The sequence below is a fragment of the Notolepis coatsorum genome (genome assembly GCF_963971535.1).
Source record: "Notolepis coatsorum genome assembly, chromosome: 5".
In the NCBI taxonomy this organism is placed as follows: domain Eukaryota; kingdom Metazoa; phylum Chordata; class Actinopteri; order Aulopiformes; family Paralepididae; genus Notolepis; species Notolepis coatsorum.
The window spans coordinates 126,050,586-126,065,054 of NC_140169.1; the positions used below are offsets into that span (position 1 = coordinate 126,050,586).

The window sequence follows — 14,469 nt, forward strand, 5'->3', positions numbered from 1 at the left end:
AAGTGTTAACCACCAACGGAAGGCACGTGCAGAACTTTTTTTTGCATGCAGAATTTTATTCAAAACTCCCAAGTTCACCCCTTCCCAAAATATAACTTAGGCAAAGGGACGGATGTTTGTTCAGCCCATGCACAACACTGAGATTACCTGTAATTTAGCATAGCCTCATAGTCAGGGAGCGAATTTAGAGCCCGCCACCCGCCATTGGCCTCAGTTTTTACATTTGGCGCCTCCCACTGAGAGGTCTGCCCGCCGTGTGGCGTGTAATCAATCAATCAAGTTCATAACGATACTCTTATTTTGAAAATCTGTGCGGGTCTCATTTCCGCCGCAAGCGCAGCTCCAGTCATAATATCGATGGCTCCGGCAGTTAGCAACATTCGGTTCGTATGATACTCTTATTTTGAAAAAAAACGTGGCAATGAGTCATATCCGCCCAGCCCTGCAGCGGGATACTATTGGCTTCTGCTCGTATCAACACAGAGGCAGTCTGCTCTAGTGTAGAGCGGACCTCCATGAGCTACCGTTACTGTTTAAACAATGACCCAGTCAACTATTCACTTTTAGTTTAATACATGACGAGGCATTGTCTAACGGTATCTAGCTGGCTAGCTACTGATGGCTGCTGATATCAACAAATGCTCCAGCAATAGTCGACTCGAGTGCATAATACCTCCGTTCCCTCGTTAGCTAGCTCACGTTAGCTAGCCCACGTTAGCTAGCTCACGTTAGATCTATATGTCCCAGTAAACTAAATTGTCTTAACGTTATCTAGCGGGCTAGCAGTAACTACAGATAGCTCCTGATATCGATGTCTTATAACATTGATTCAATGCGTATTCTAGCTGAGGGCATGTTGAATGTGATTTGACCAAAGAACCGTAACATTATACCAATAGGGTCCAGCTGCAGCGCCGGAGAATCCTTGCATGCTGAATGTAGGGTCTAGCTGAATATAGGGTCTAGCTGCAACGCCGGAGAATCCTTGCTGGAGCTGGAGGCTACTCAAGTATACACACAGACAGTGGAGCTGTTTGCAGATAGCGAGCATTTTGACTTATTGCGTGGTGGCGATGTCTCGCAGATAATACAACTACAAGTATGATTATATAATATATATTTTATTTAAAAAAAAATTATATAAAATATATATATATATATTTTTTTAATCAAAAAAAATTTGGCAGGTAAGAAATATGCTTGGCGGGTAGATTCTTCCCATCTACCCGCCACTGGCCGGTGAGTCAAAAAGTTAATTTCGCTCCCTGCTCATAGTGTGGTGAAAACGCACGCACACACCCACACACAGGGACCGAAACTAGAGAGCGCCACCCGCCATTTGCGCTCAGTTTTTACGTTTGGCGCCTCCCACTGAGAGGTCTGACCGCCGTGTGGCGGGCAATCAAATAGTCATGATCCAATTCTTTAGCGGAGTTCTCACTCGCTGTCTCAGCACAGACATGCAGCGCACCGCGCACTGCTGCTGCTGATGCTGCTCCTATACTCCCCACCTGTTTCTGTATGCCTGCATGTAAACAGAGGCTATTGCCTCAGACAGTCACCGTGACATTAGTCTAGTCAGAGGGACCTCCGTGAGATAACGTTAGCTACCGTTACAAAATGACCCAGTCATTCACTTAGTTTAATACATGAGGCATTGTGTAACGTTATCCAGCCGGCTAGCTACGGATAGCTCCCGACATAAACAAATGCTCCAGCAATAGTCCAGTGCATAATACCTCCGTTGACTAGGTAGCTCACTAGTCACTACGAAATGTCGCAGTAAACTAAATAGTTCACTGAGGCGTTGTCCCACTCCCAACGCCATCCAGCAGTAGCTACAGAAAGCTCCTGACATCAATGTCCTACAACAACATGCGTATTCGAGTCCCTGGCTTACATCGCTGCTGAATAGGGTCCAGCTGTAGCTCAGGAGAATCCTTTTGCATGCTGAATGTAGCGTTTAGGGTCCAGCTGCAGCACCGGAGAATCCTTGCTGGAGCTGGAGGCCACTCGAGTATACACACAGACAGTGGAGCTGTTTGCAGACAGCGAGGTGGCGATGTCTCGCAGATAACACAATCACAAGTATGATTATATAATATATATATTTTATTAAAAAAAAATTATATAAAATAATAATTTTTTTTTTTATCAAAAAAAAGTTGGCAGGTAAGAAATATGCTTGGCGGGTAGATTCTTCCCATCTACCCGCCACTGGCCGGTGAGTCAAAAAGTTAATTTCGCTCCCTGCACACACACCCTCTCTCTCTGTGTGTGAGGAGGATTGGTGCTAGATTGAGAAGGGGCTGTCTCTCGGAGATCAAATTAATGATAGTTTGCGGCATATAGAACGGACATTCATACACCGCAACCCACCTCCAAACAAGGTGTGATAAACATGAATTGTTATATTTTCCTTGGCATGAAACAGAATATAGTATTTTGGATAGTTTAGAATTGTGGTTAAAGAGAAGAAACGTTATATCTTGGAACAAACATGATGGTCTCACTGACACTGATGAGATGAACTACTTAGGTATCGAAATCTGGTATTGAATGACACACAGTGTTCAATTTCAATTCAATTGATACCATAAAGGTATCTGATTTCGATACCCAACCCTATTGATGAGGCCAGTAATGACCTTGTAAGGATGATGATGATGGGCTGGACTAGATACTGTAGGTTTCAACCCAACGCTCTCTCCTGGAGTTGCATTATATGCTGCGACTCCCTGCCCCCCACCCCCCCCAGTCCTCCCCCAGTCCAGTGCCCGGCAGCAGGCGCTGGAAGGCTGTAGGTAGTGAGTTACATCAAGGCACGTCCTTGCGTGACTCTCCTCGTGTCCTTTACTGTGAGGGGCGGCATTAAAGCGACTGGGAGCGCGACCTGACCTCCGGTCATCATCATCATCATCAGTCCTTGTGTAAGAGCCCAGCCCAGCCCCTCCCTCCTCAGATTACCTCTACAGGCCTGGGCATGTTGTCAGGCTCGGCTGATGTGATCTCATAGAGGTTAATGCCGGCAGATGTTTCTGGCGCCTGATGTAAGAGGGCCACATCACTCCCACATGCTGTGGCTTCCAACGCCGCCATGGGTAGCAGTTAACCCCTTAACCTCGACGTAAAAACGTGTTTATTGCTCTACTCCCCTCTAGTCTGTGTTATGAGTTCACTAACTCGACTCTGTGGGGCGCCTGCTATGTTCAAGCCTTATTCTCTTAATAGCCTGTTGATGGTACTCTTGAAATGAGTTTCTGCAGTCATTGTTTAATTTAAGCGACTTGATTTTAAAAGCTTCTCTGGAATTGTTCTGTTTGTAGTAGTAAGCAATAACGGGTAGGTAGGTAGGTAGGCTAGTATGCACTCGTGTTCAGATCCCACCAGAACTGGCACTGCTGATTCTGTACAGTTTAATACACCACACATGTAAAGAAACCATTTGCAGCATTAAAATACATTGGCATTATTAGCTGTCACATACTGCCTTTTTGTCAAGAGCTCATTAGAAATGATCTTCAATTCAATTAATATTGAAACCAGTAGTGTGGCAGGGGCAGGGGCTACACAGTCAGATGCTACTGTAGGTTGGGCCCATTAAAGGATCATCCCAATAGCAGACTTTACTGTGCCTCAGATTACCATCAGTGAGAGTTTTGCTGACTCTCTTTCTCTCTCTCTCTCCCTCCCTTCACGGTGGTCAGCAGTAAATCTCCATCCCTCCACATCTCAAATCAGGAGTCTTGGCTACAGATGGGAATGATGCACAGAGACGTTGTGGTTGAAGCAGGGGGGGGGGGGGGGCTGTATGGGTGGAGATGAACTGCAAACACTGTAGATGTCATCTGCAATGAGCACGAGGAGGCCGTCGGCTGTTTTGACATTGTGGACACTGACCTCCATGTTTGTTTCTTCCTCTCTTGTTGGTGCCTAGCGGTGAAAAGGCTGATGAAGGAAGCTGCTGAACTGCGGGATCCCACAGAGCACTACCACGCCCAGCCACTGGAGGTCAGTTAGTTAGTCCCACCCCTTTGTACTAAGGCTGAACCATGTGGGGGGGAAATATATATATCATTTTTGACTATTGCAATTGCGATATGATTCGCGAATCGCAATATTAACACTTTCCGTGCCACGGGTCCGGTGCCCTGGAACCCTGTTGCGTGCCACCACCCACTTCAATGATAGAGCTTTCATATTTGCGAACGCATAAACTATATCTTAAATTATGGCTATGCGTATAATATGGCCGTCGCTTATCAATGACTTGTTTGCAGTCAACATTGTCGAAACTGATTGTTTTTTAATCGGTTAATTTCCATTTTATACCATTTTGAAAAACGCTCGTTTTCTGAAAGTTCCAGAACATTTCAGAAGATTCTGTGATAAACGCCCTTTACTGGAATATACTGGAATACACAAAAAAACGTTGTAATCTTTCGGCCCATTTATGAATCGTTTTCAAATAAACGCTAGATTATCGATAGTATATGTGTACTTATGCACACTATAGAAGCGGGCTGAAAAATCGATTCCATTTCCTGATCAGCACACACACACACGCACACACACACACATAAGGGCCCACGTTGATATCTCTCTGAAAAACGCTCTGATTATCCCAAGACTGGTAAAAATAGATTCCTTACCTCAGATCAGATGTTCTCCAAAAAGATTATTCCAATTCCTGATCGCCATTCCAAATATCGATTGCGTTTATTGATCCAACACTGCGTGGTCGAAACACCGATTCCACGCTGTTCTGATGGTCCACAATGAATCCGATCGAATCGAGTTACATGCCTGAGACGTAAAATGAGGAAGCAGGATTCCCCCCCATGCGTTTCATTCATGTTAAGAGGTAATATTCTCATTTACATTGAAAAACATGTTAAAATTATCATGGTGTGATTTTTCTTTGCAGGGATCTGTACCAAACAAATGTTTGTCTTAAGTCTGTAGAATGGCATCTAATCTGGGAGGTGTAGTGGTTACGTCATTGTTGTTTCCGGCCGGTCCACCTCGCTTGAAATCGCAATGTATTTCCCCATTGCCCATTTCTAAATCGACTAATTTAAAACAAATAAAGCATGAACATTTGCATGGTGTACCTTTCGGTGCGTATTCATCCACAATCTATAGCTCAACATGAAAATATTCGCAATTAATCGTAAAATAATTACGTCAAATTTTTTTAATTACGTCAAAATGCTTAAACAATAAGGTTAGTGATAGAAGGGAACTCATTTTGTGCAAAAATGAAAAGCTTGCCAATGTTCATGACTTTGAGGCAGAATTGTTACAATAGCCGATAATCCATTTTCTCAATGATAAATCCCTAAATGGGTGGACCTCGCGGGCGGTCCAAAGTGACGTCAGACTACACCTCCCTATAGGCCGCGGGAGATCTCTGTAGCACCACGGCACTGAATGTAGAATGGTATTGGTATTTGGTACTATAAGTATCGCACCTCCTGCGGTTTGGATATATTGCATATTACAATGAAGAAAATGTGATTTAATTGTTCAGCCCGAGCATGCATCACCTCCTTTACACAAGATGTCGCCCGGGCCAGATCCTGATGGCCTCGCGCTGTCACCGCGCCTCGTGTTTGTTAACGCGCCTTGTTTACATGTGTTTCACTCTTGACGTCTCCCCTCTCCAACCGCAGGATAATCTGTTTGAATGGCACTTCTCCGTGCGCGGGCCCCCGGACTCCGATTTCGACGGCGGGGTTTACCACGGCAGGGTCGTGCTTCCCCCGGAGTACCCCATGAAGCCCCCCAGCATCATCCTCCTCACTGTAAGAGCACGCCGGCCGCCACTCAGTCGCATTCCAATTATTTCCGCTAGATGAAGTGACGCCGAAAAGGCACCAAGACGACAAGGGTGGAGAATAGACGCTGTGTCGTTACCTGGAGCGCTCTCCGATTCGTGTCACGCGTAGCTACTACAGTGTTGTCAGAACAAAGACGGGCCTGTCACTGCACTGTCTAAATGAATTTGCAATGGTTTGTGAGAATACTGGATTGTCGTCTTCTTTTATTCAGGCGACCTGATAAACCCAGCAATAGTGACAGATTGATAAATGCTGAAAAGTTTTGACAGAAACTTTTTTCATGATATGTCCATGTCTTTTTTCTCTCTCTCTCTCTCTCTCTCTCTCTCTCTCTCTCTCTCTCTCTCTCTCTCTCTCTCTCTCTCTCTCTAGCTGGCAAGTTTCTACTTGCTCTTTGAAAGCTCTCACTTGTTTTTTTTCTCCTTGGCAACAAGCAAATTTTTCTCTGACTCTGAGCTGTTTTACGTAAGCGTGTTAGTCTGCTTGGTATCACACTGAATATTTTTGTTTGTTTGTTTATTTATTTGTTTTAGCCTAATGGAAGGTTTGAAGTCGGGAAGAAGATTTGTCTGAGCATCTCTGGCCACCATCCGGAGACCTGGCAGCCATCTTGGAGCAGTATGTACCTCCTACTGTTCCAGCTCCTCTAGACTAAATTTAGCATCCCCACCAGCAGGAACTAACCAGGGATTTATTCTCATTCACTTGAATTTAAATGAAGTCGGCATGCAAATGAATTTCCACTCGGGTGTTGTTGTTTTTAGAGTTTTTCTAGATTTTCTGTCATTTCCATTCCCATACCATAATAAGAGTGAAAGAGTAAAAAATGGGGGATATAATATTAGTTAGTCCATCCTGTTCTCCTCTCAACTCATAATAGACATTATTAATCCATCCTGTACTCCTCTCGACTCTTTTGAGTTAATCCATCCTGTTCTCCTCTCAACTCATTTTGAGTTGGTACACATTATTAATCTGTCCTGTTCTCCTCTCAACTCTTTTTAGTTAGTAATACACATTATTAATCCATTCTCCTCCCAACTCATTTTTAGTTAGTACACATTATTAATCCACCCTGTTCTCCTCTCAGCTCATTTAAGTTAGTACACATCATTATTAATCCACCCTGTTCTCCTTTCAACTCATTTGAGTTAGTACACATTATTAATCCACCCTGTTCTCCTCTCAACTCATTTAAATTAGTACACATTATTAATCCACCCTGTTCTCCTCTCAACTCATTTGAGTTAGTACACATTATTAATCCACCCTGTTCTCCTCAACTCATTTGAGTTAGTATTAAGGCTGTCAAAGTTAACGTGGTATTAACACGCTGTCGCCCGATTCTATTAACGCCACCATTTTTTTAAACTCACGATTAACTCAAAAAAAATTGTATTTTATTTTTTAACTTTTTTTACTTTTTTTTTTTACTCTACTTCACTCGGGTGTATTATTGATGCTCTCATTGATACTATGTTTGTTCCTGAAGAGTGTGTGTGTGTGTGTGTGTGTGTGTGTGTGTGTGTGTGTGTGTGTGTGTGTGTGTGTGTGTGTGTGTGTGTGTGTGTGTGTGTGTGTGTGTGTGTGTGTGTGTGTGTGTGTGTGTGTGTGTGTGTGTGTGTGTGTGTGTGTGTGTGTGTGTGTGTGTGTGTGTGTGTGTGTGTGTGTGTGTGTGTGTGTGTGATATATAGAGAGAGGGGGGTGAGAGAGATGAGGAAGGGGCAAGAGAGAAAGAGCTGGGAGTGTGTGTGAGAGAGAGTGGGGTGTGTGATTACTCAGCCCTTGTGTGGGTGAATGTAACAAGTTCCTAACGTTTTCTTTCCCCTATTATTTCATGCACACTTTATTCATTGTTTTAAATTATTATTTTCTTTTAAGTTATTTTGTGCATCACTCTGTTTTGAATTTGATGCAAATGATGCAAATGCAATGCATGAGGGTCATCCTTTTGTGTTAAATGGCTGCATAAAGCAAGCATTTGTTGACTCTCATGTTGATAAGAGTATTAAAACTTGGAACTTGAAAAATATCCGTTTAAGGTAGGGGGGAAAATGCGGTTAATTTGCGATTAATCGCAAGTTAATTATGGACAATCATGCGATTAATCGAGTTAAATATTTTAATCGATTGACAGCACTAGTTAGTACACATTATTAATCCACCCTGTTCTCCTCAACACATTTTTAGTTAGTACACATTATTAATCCACCCTGTTCTCATCTCAACAAATTTGTTAGTACACATTATTAATCCATCATGTTCTCCTCTCAACTCATTTAGGTTAGTACACATTATTAATCCATCCTGTTCTCCTCAACTCTTTTTAGTTAGTACACATTATTAATCCATCCTGTTCTCCTCTCAACTCTTTTTAGTTAGTACACATCCATCCTGCTGCTGAGTAGTGCTTTCATGTTACTTTGAGCTTGGGCATTTCAGAGGGAATTCTTTGGAGATGATAGTTGACCCCTGCACCCCTTCCAATGAATGTATTTCTATATAGAGTATTCTCTGTGACCAACGAAAGCTAAGCCCATATTAACTCATTCACAGCCAGCCGCGTAAGCCATCCTTGTACTCAATGGGCCACCGCTGTAAGAGATAGGGATTTTCACTGTGCATTGCGGTGTTTGCAGGGTTACATCTATATTCTATATTATAGCTATGGAGACAATACTATGGCTCATTTGACATTACCTATCCATCGTTCAACCGTGGTGAATATTGTATAGTTTCAGAGTGTTCCTGGCTAATTCCTGGTAACTGTGCTATGGAGCGATATGTGAATTTTGCTAAAAGCGTTGGCGTTGCTCGCCTGGACACGCTACTATTTCCAAATCAAAGGTATATAATAGGTATTATGTTTCATCATGAATGCATGAAAGGGGGGGGGGGTCGTTTTTAGATGCTTTGATCGTCAGCAACGGCATATGTTTTGGAGTACGTTACTATGATCATTGCGATCGATGTGAAATAATTGTTGGATCAAAATAGGATTGATGTCATATAGTCCATACCTTTACTAGGAGGTATCCCAAAAAGAATATTCCAATTGTCTGATCGTGATTTCCAGTATTGATGTCGATCGGGTCCCTGACATGAAGTGGCACAAGATATGCCTCAAATGTGCTGAATGCGTTTCGAAGTGGTCGGATGAAGCGATTTACTTGGCTTGATCTAAATTCCCCGTCCGGACCATATATAATGTAACACACAGTGTGAAATAAGGTTTCAAATGGTGGGCGATACTGCCACCTAGCAGGATGCGGCCGGTATTACACTCTAGGGATCTCAGAATGATTTCCTATGGTAACACCGAGGTCCGTGACATTGCATAGAATAAAAAAATCGAATAAAAGAAAAAACGTTAAAAACCCGACTATACTCTGGTATGGCGCGTGCTCAACCGCTGGCGAGATAACCCGACTTTACTCGGGTCTGGTGCCCAATGAGTTAAGGCTTTGAATTAATAACTGAATTGAATTGTAAAAAAAGCGAAGGTTGTGATGAATCCTGTGGGTCACATGGCAGACTGGAGATGTGGATTCTCCTGTAGGCGTTTCCTGGTGTCTCAAGTAGCAGCTCCCCCTCATCCTGTTCGGAGTGAGTGGAGTGTGTGAGGGAGAGACCGGCAGGCTAATAGGTTCCAGTGGGATCTGGTGTCACCAGAGGGCCATGCTGCTGCATTGATTCCAAGCTTCTGTTTGCTGAGCGCTGTCATATAGTTTGGTTTTCTACCCAAGCCTACATATTTAATAAGGTGTGGAGGATTATTATTCAGGCATGGTTTGTGATGTCAGGGGTTTTATTAACTTTTTCGTAAGGTGAGAATGTTTGCTTTTTAACCACATGTTAACTTCATTTTCCAGTTCTTCTGCAGTTTTCACAACAATTCTGCCTCTAGTTGGCACCATTTACATGTCACAACAAGTAGAACTTTAAGAATGTTATGCGAGGGATTCTTTTATTTATCAACTAGTGCAGCACCCGTTCGGAACAGGCTCTGTGTATTGCTGCTTGCAGCTTTGTCGGCGGGCGGGCCCGTTCAGAGCATGAGGTCATTCAGAATGCGTGCCCGTTCAGAGCATGAGGTCATTCAGAATGCGTGCCCGTTCAGAGCATGAGGCCATTCAGAATGCGTGCCCCATTCAGAATGTGTGCCCGTTCAGAGCATGAGGCCATTCAGAATGCGTGCCCGTTCAGAGCATGAGGTCATTCAGAATGCGTGCCCGTTCAGAGCATGAGGCCATTCAGAATGCGGGCCCGTTCAGAGCATGAGGTCATTCAGAATGCGTGCCCGTTCAGAGCACGAGGCCATTCAGAATGCGGGCCCGTTCAGAGCATGAGGTCATTCAGAATGCGTGCCCGTTCAGAGCACGAGGCCATTCAGAACGCGTGCCCGTTCAGAGCATGAGACCATTCAGAATGCCTGCCCGTTCAGAGCACGAGACCATTCAGAATGCGTGCCCGTTCAGAGCACGAGACAATTCAGAATGCGTGCCCGTTCAGAGCATGAGACCATTCAGAATGCCTGCCCGTTCAGAGCACGAGACCATTCAGAATGCGTGCCCGTTCAGAGCACGAGACAATTCAGAATGCGTGCCCGTTCAGAGCATGAGGCCATTCAGAATGCGTGCCCGTTCAGAGCATGAGGCCATTCAGAATGCGTGCCCGTTCAGAGCACGAGACCATTCAGAATGCGTGCCCGTTCAGAGCACGAGACCATTCAGAATGCGTGCCCGTTCGGAGCACGAGGCCATTCAGAATGCGTGCCCGTTCAGAGCATGAGGTCATTCAGAATGCGTGCCCGTTCGGAGCACGAGGCCATTCAGAATGCGTGCCCGTTCGGAGCGGGCCGATTGCTTTGCTCCCGGTATTACTGCTCACCCAATCGACTTCACCCTCAACACTTGCACTCCCCTGGGTCCTCAGCGATACACGTGCCAAGTGTGAAGTCGACCGGATGAACGGTTCTCGACATATGCGAAGGACAGATATACAGACATACAGACAGAGTCCTTCCTTTATAGTTAGATATACAACTGATAAGTCTGTATCAGTCAACTGCTACAGTGATCTGCTGCATGTTTTCATTTGGTCCAAATTAGGGGCTCTCCATGACAACCTGGAGTCCATGCATATGCTGAGAAAAGTCCTCTGGTAAAGGAGCAGGGAGGAGAATAATCAATTATGCTGAGAGAAAGCAGCTCTTAGGGCCTATAGAATAGTTCCCATGGTTATTATCACGGTTCATTCTACAGTGATATGTAGAGAAGGTCCTTCATGGTAACTCATTCGGGGCCATACCCGAGATATCTCATGTTAACTCGCAGACGCTTGAGCGCCAAACCTGGTGTTATCATAGGGAATGAGTCTGAGATCCCAAAAGTGCAATACCGGCCGCATCCTACCAGGTGGTGGTATCGAGCACCCTTTGAAACTCTGTGTCTTGGGCTGTGCGTCGATTATATAGGTCCGGGGCGGACTTTTCCATGTCGGGCAAGGGGAGCGGTTGTCCTGATCAGCTTGAGGAGCGTCAAATGCTCCAGATGAATGATGTATGGCGGATTATGTTTGCGACAAGATCGACACCAATACTGAGACTCTCAATCAGATAATTGGAATATTCTTTTTGGGGCACATCCTAGTCAAGGTAAGGGCTATATGATATCAATCTTGCGTTGATCAAAGCATGCCTTCATTGCGATCCGAGCGTATGTGTGTAACGGTAGTCCATAACTTATTCAGTTGGTGACGATCAAAGCATCAAAAAACGACCCCCCCTCCCCCCCACTAGACTGCACCTTTGATGCATTCATGATGGAACATAATACCTATCATATGCATTTTTAATTGTAGCGTGTGTAGGGACGGAATGCCAATGCATTTAGTATAATACACGTTGGGAGCTATTACCAGCCTCCCATGAATTACCCTAAAACCATACTTATATTCACCACGGTATAAAACGGGAATGTATGGATGCAATTTTTTTTCTTTTTCACATATTGAACGATAGATACTCGATGTTGTATCCATAGCTATAATATATAATATAGTTATAGCCCTGCAAACACCGCCACATATTCCTATACTTTAGAACGCTGGCCTTTTAACCACACAGTACACAGCGCCCTCTGGTGTTGATTGAGTTAAGAAGGCCTAATCGTAAAAAAAAATATATATATTAACACTTTGAGCGCCAGCTATTATCCTCATCCTGTAGTCAATGGGCCAGCTTTCCATTGCCTATTTTCACGATGCGTCACGATGTTTGCAGAGCTATATCTATATTATAGCTATGGAGACAATACTATGGCTCATTTGACAGTCACTATCTCTCGTCCAACATGTAAAAAATTGTAAATTTCTTCATGTATAAGTTTGCGTGTTATCCCGTGGTGAATATTTTATAGTTTCAGAGTGATCCGGGCTAATTCCTGAAAAGCTGAGTTATGGAGCGCTATGTGAATACCACAAACACCTTCTCGCTCTAACCTCTCCTTACAACTACCTCTCACCTCACAAACTCCATATAACACACTCTCTCCACGATCTCTGCTCCTTCCTCACCTCCACTCAACTCTTCTCTGTCTCTCCTAGGACTCTATGCTATGTGTGTCTTGTGTGTGTGTGGGATGTGGGTGATCACGTGGTGCACAGGTGTATTCCATCAGTCCTAATCAACTCCTCAATTAACCCTCTGCCTATGACAATAGTATCGCCCTTCCTCCATGTAACCAAGTGACGAGGGATGATATCTGCCACAATATATATAGATTTATTTTTACAGTTTGGATAACCTGCTAGACTGTAGCCAAAAACACAATCAGTCACATCTTGAACACAAACTAGGAGGACACAAACCCAGCCTTACAGAAAGGTTAAAGGGTTTCCCGGGCCAGCTGGAGACTACTGTGGAGGAGCAGGGTGAATGATGACATCACAGTAGCAGGCTAAATCCAAGCTTAGGCAGAGAAAGCAAAGCATTATGCCACGATTATGTAACACGAGCGCTGAACCTGACAGAATGTGTCGTCTCTGCCGTGATTTAGCCCTCTGCCTTCATCCTGGCATTGTTGTACATGTTCAATAATTTCTTTTTGTCTCTGTCTGCCTGGCTCACATGAGGGGGCGGGGGTTTCTCTTATCCATTTGTCTTTCAGTAAGAACGGCCCTAATCGCCATTATCGGATTCATGCCAACCAAAGGAGAAGGTGCAATAGGATCCCTTGATTATACCCCAGAGGAGAGGAGAGCTCTGGCCAAGAAGTAAGACTTTGGTATCTTATTATTGATGTTTACCGTCTCTGCAGTTCAACAGGAATGCATGCAGGAAGACAATGGGGGACGGAATCTGGGATCAAATGTACTGTGTTTGACATATGAAATGTGTAACTGAGGGGTACAATTCCCTGACTGTATTACTAGATATGATACTTACTACCACTACCTTTGTACTTAATATTCGGCCACCCAGTACACGGCATAAATATATTATCATGAACACTCTCACGTAGATGAAACGGATCCAACACAAATGTACGAATTAGAAACAAGTCTTTATTGCCTACACAGCGATGGTGTGTAGACTAAACACTTAATCACTTAATTACATTTATGAATTGAAATAGTATGCACTTTTATGGCAAGGAGTATTCGTCGGTATATCAATAGATAATGTCCAATCTCTGAAGGCGCAGGTGGTAAATATACGACCTGGAATAGTTAAGGAATAACAGCAATGATACTTTAATGATTATAGGCTGGATACACTAGAGGGGGTTAATCCGGTCGCTTGTAAGCCGACAGGAGTAGGAGGGGGGGGGGGGGGTAGAATCCAGCTGCCTCGTCCGGCCAAGGGTATCCCAGGAGAACACACTGTAGTGCCGTTCAATGCGCCGGCGATCCTTGGACCACAGATGAAAGCAGGTGGACTCTTTGTGGGCCGGCTCTCTCCGGTCCACGGGGGAGAGATGTGGAGAGACCTCGTCTTGCAGAGCGTCTCCTCACCTTGCGACCTCTCCAGGGGGGGGGGGTTCCAACACACGGTAGTGTCGGGGGTCTTTATCCATAGAATAATCAAAGTATCCAAAGCATAATCCGTGCCTGGGAAGGCGGGCTGTCGTCGGTAGAATAATCCGGTATACAGGTCCACTCGCTCGTCGGCTCTGGGGCTCCTCAGGTGCAGCTTCACATAGGGTCAACCACCCTGGGTAAGCAGCCAGTTCTCTGCCCGAAACGATGGGGTACTGACTACGGTAGTATTCTCACCGCACGAAGCACTATATATTAACAGACTATTATTAGCTTAATAGACTACGTCCAACTCGACGATATAGTGCCAAATATGACTATTCAAATATTAATATACACAATGTCTCAATACCGATGGTAGGCGAACTTGGCCTTACTCCCACACGTGGCATCGCGGGGAGGCTTTACGTCTGTGACTCTATTGGAGGGTAAGAAACTGGACTGAAAAGAAAGTCCTACTTTAGTAGCGCAGTATATATACGCACTATGAACAAATAGTCCCATTAGTGGTGCGGTAGCCAAATTCCTACGCGGAACTAGGACTTGTTCGTACATGTCGAGCGGTACGTTTGAACTGGGTCTGAGG

General features: G+C 44.4%; 1 protein-coding gene across 1 annotated transcript in view; it reads left to right on the top strand.

The window, feature by feature from the left end:
* Positions 1 to 14,469, top strand: part of ube2j1 (ubiquitin-conjugating enzyme E2, J1) — an 88,127-nt gene that overhangs the window by 32,353 nt on the left and 41,305 nt on the right. Inside the window, exons 2-5 of the mRNA XM_084313890.1 lie at positions 3,938 to 4,011; positions 5,676 to 5,807; positions 6,377 to 6,461; positions 13,013 to 13,118. Of these exons, the coding sequence (XP_084170016.1) occupies positions 3,938 to 4,011; positions 5,676 to 5,807; positions 6,377 to 6,461; positions 13,013 to 13,118 (397 nt within the window). The remainder of the gene's footprint in view (positions 1 to 3,937; positions 4,012 to 5,675; positions 5,808 to 6,376; positions 6,462 to 13,012; positions 13,119 to 14,469) is intronic.